The 2,500-nt window shown below is 55.0% G+C and overlaps 1 protein-coding gene across 2 annotated transcripts in view; it reads right to left on the minus strand.

Annotated features, from left to right (window-relative positions):
• The window catches only part of LOC147468503 (uncharacterized), a 20,814-nt gene extending 18,585 nt beyond the window's left edge, over window positions 1-2,229 (minus strand). For both annotated transcript variants that reach the window (XM_086553447.1, XM_086553446.1), the window contains exon 1: window positions 474-2,229. In XM_086553447.1, the coding sequence (XP_086409573.1) occupies window positions 474-1,466 (993 nt within the window). In that variant the 5' untranslated portion in view covers window positions 1,467-2,229. The remainder of the gene's footprint in view (window positions 1-473) is intronic.
• Window positions 2,230-2,500: the final 271 nt, after the last annotated feature.

Raw genomic sequence — 2,500 nt, forward strand, 5'->3', positions numbered from 1 at the left:
TGAGAATGCTAGTCTGTTCATTGATTTAAGAAAAAAGTGTATTGGAAGATTCTTTACATGACTGAAATATAGGTAATATAATTTTACTCAGTAAGAAACGATACGTATACGTTTCTATTTATAGATTAGTTTATGACCTCATGGTTACGCATGTTTCAGAATAAGCAGTAATACATACTCGGGCACCTCACTGTACCAAAAATATTTTTATATAATGAAATGAGAAGTAATAAGAGATGTTTCAAATAAAGATTTTATACGTTGTTCAATAACATCGCTCTTCGATAACTCGTAAACGCAGCACAAATCAAGAGGGGGAAGGGACCCCGTGCAAAAAGGAGGAATTCGGCTTTGATTACTGCCAACTGCACCGCTGGAGTTTGGAAGGCTTTAGCTGTATAAAGCACACACAGAGAGGAGTGAGAGTGAGAAGGGAAGGGCCCCTTACAGAGCCAAGCCCGAGAGCGTCTCACCTGCTGGTCTAGACTGTCCTGGCTGCCGGACCTCCGTGACGACACCGTGTAGCTGTAGCTGTCCTGGCTCGGGGACCTGCGGCCGTAGGAGTCGTGTGCGGGCGGCGGCGGCGGCGTCGGGTCGTCCAGCATGATCGTGGGCGAGCGCGTACGGATCTGCTCCAGGCTGTCCTGGCTGGGTGAGCGTCTCGACACGACCTCGCCGAAGCTGTCGCGCCGCAAGTGCGCTCGCGATATCGTCCTGGTGCTCTCGCGGTCGTCACCCGATTCCCAGCGGCCGCGGCCGCCGCTGCCCGCGTCCCGGTTGTCAACGTCGCTGTCGGTGGCGGCGTCCGAGGCGCACGATACCGGGTCGGGCAGGAACTCCGGGCCTGCAGGGGCATCGCAACAGGAGCAGGCCAGGTCATCGCACGACCTGTTTCGAGCGTGCAGAGACCCGCGCCCGAGCGGCCGCGGCGGCTCGCTCGCGCGCCGGAAGCTGGCGGAGCGGCAGGCGTGCTGCATCTGCGACGCCCGGTATCCTCCGGGACCGTCGCCTGATATGTTGTATCCCGCCGCGATGTTGGCCAGCGCGTTGCTGTTCTTTTCGCTCAGCGTCTGATACGTGGCCGTGTTGTTGATTATCTTGATATCACTATTTTTCTTGCCCACAAAAGATGAAGTCTTTTCTCCATTATCTTCATTATTTAATGGTGTGTACAGGTTACGAGGCACTTGGCTGTACTTGTCGCTGTTGGCTTGCCTGAGGCTGGTCCGTCTGTAGGGGTACATGTCCAGGCAGGCCTCTGGAGGGGCACCCTCCAGGGCGAGCGCTGGCGACTCTAGCACGGGCGCGGGGCCGTACTCCATCAAGGGCGGCGGCGGGAGCTCGCGCGGCGGCGGCGGAGCGTCCTCCAAGGGCGGCCCGAACTCGTGGCCCCCTGGCCGCAGACCTTGAAGGCTCGTCCTGCTGGCGCGCCGCTGCTGCAGCAGGCTCTGCTCCTTCTGCATCATCGCGCCGCCGTAGTCGTGCACATACACACCGCCGTAGCCGCCGTAGGCTGCCCCTTCGCGGTCGGCGAGCTGATCCTGTGAGGAAGAGATGCATGTTAGCTGAGACCGCCCGTGATGCACGAGAAACAGCCATTAACAATGGTCTCACTCTCCCACCCTCCCACCTTGTTTTCCCATCCCACTCCCTCCCCACCTTCCTCCCCCTCCTCCCTTCTCCCTTACAGATCCGCGGATGATCCTGCAAATTCGCTGAGACGCCCAGCCGCCCACCTTCACCTACAGGCCGGCAGAGAGCGAGAGTCTCCGTGGGTCGAACACATTCCCCTCGAGCTGAACCTCTACAAAAAATAAGTTCCATAAAAAAGCCTGATCGTGCCATAAACGGCCTGCCGCTTGGCTCTAAGGAGAGTGGGTGGGTGGGTGGGGAGAGGTGGGGGAGGCGAGGCTGAAGCTCCGTAAAGTTGGTCCTTGGCCAAAGTGAAGTCCGAGTGGACTCTACTTTCGCTGGCTTTCTTTTATTTTTTTCTTGTCCTGTCGAATGGAAATTTCTTCGGAGTGGTTCTCTCTGCACTTCTACTACTTCAAGTAAAGGCACAGACGCAGCGTGGTGAGATTGCAAAGTGTGATTTCGCGACGGTCTAGCCTTTCCTTGATGTCCCAAGTCTGTACATTACATACAGGGGAACACTCTAATGTCAAGAAATAAAGAATAGAAAAAGTATAGTTTCTTCCTCTCTCTCTCTCTCTCAATCTATCTATCTATCTATCTATCTCTCTCTCTCTCTCTCTCTCTCTCAATCTATCTATCTATCTATCTATCTCTATCTCTCTATCTCTCTCCTATCTCCTCTCTCCTTTCTCCATTCCATTCATTCCCTCTTCCTTCCTATCCTTCCCTATCCTAATGAAAGTTGCAAGGACCAAGCTGGCAAAGGGGTACGCGGGAACGGATCAGGGGCGAGGGCCCGACGCCGGCTCCGGGCGCCCTTCTCCCTCTTGCTCAGGGTAAAGAGAGCTAAGGACTATATTGAGGG

Source organism: Penaeus japonicus, unplaced genomic scaffold, assembly GCF_977035675.1.
Source record: "Penaeus japonicus unplaced genomic scaffold, GWHDUDI00000001_assembly GWHDUDI00000028, whole genome shotgun sequence".
Classification (NCBI taxonomy): Eukaryota; Metazoa; Arthropoda; class Malacostraca; order Decapoda; family Penaeidae; genus Penaeus; species Penaeus japonicus.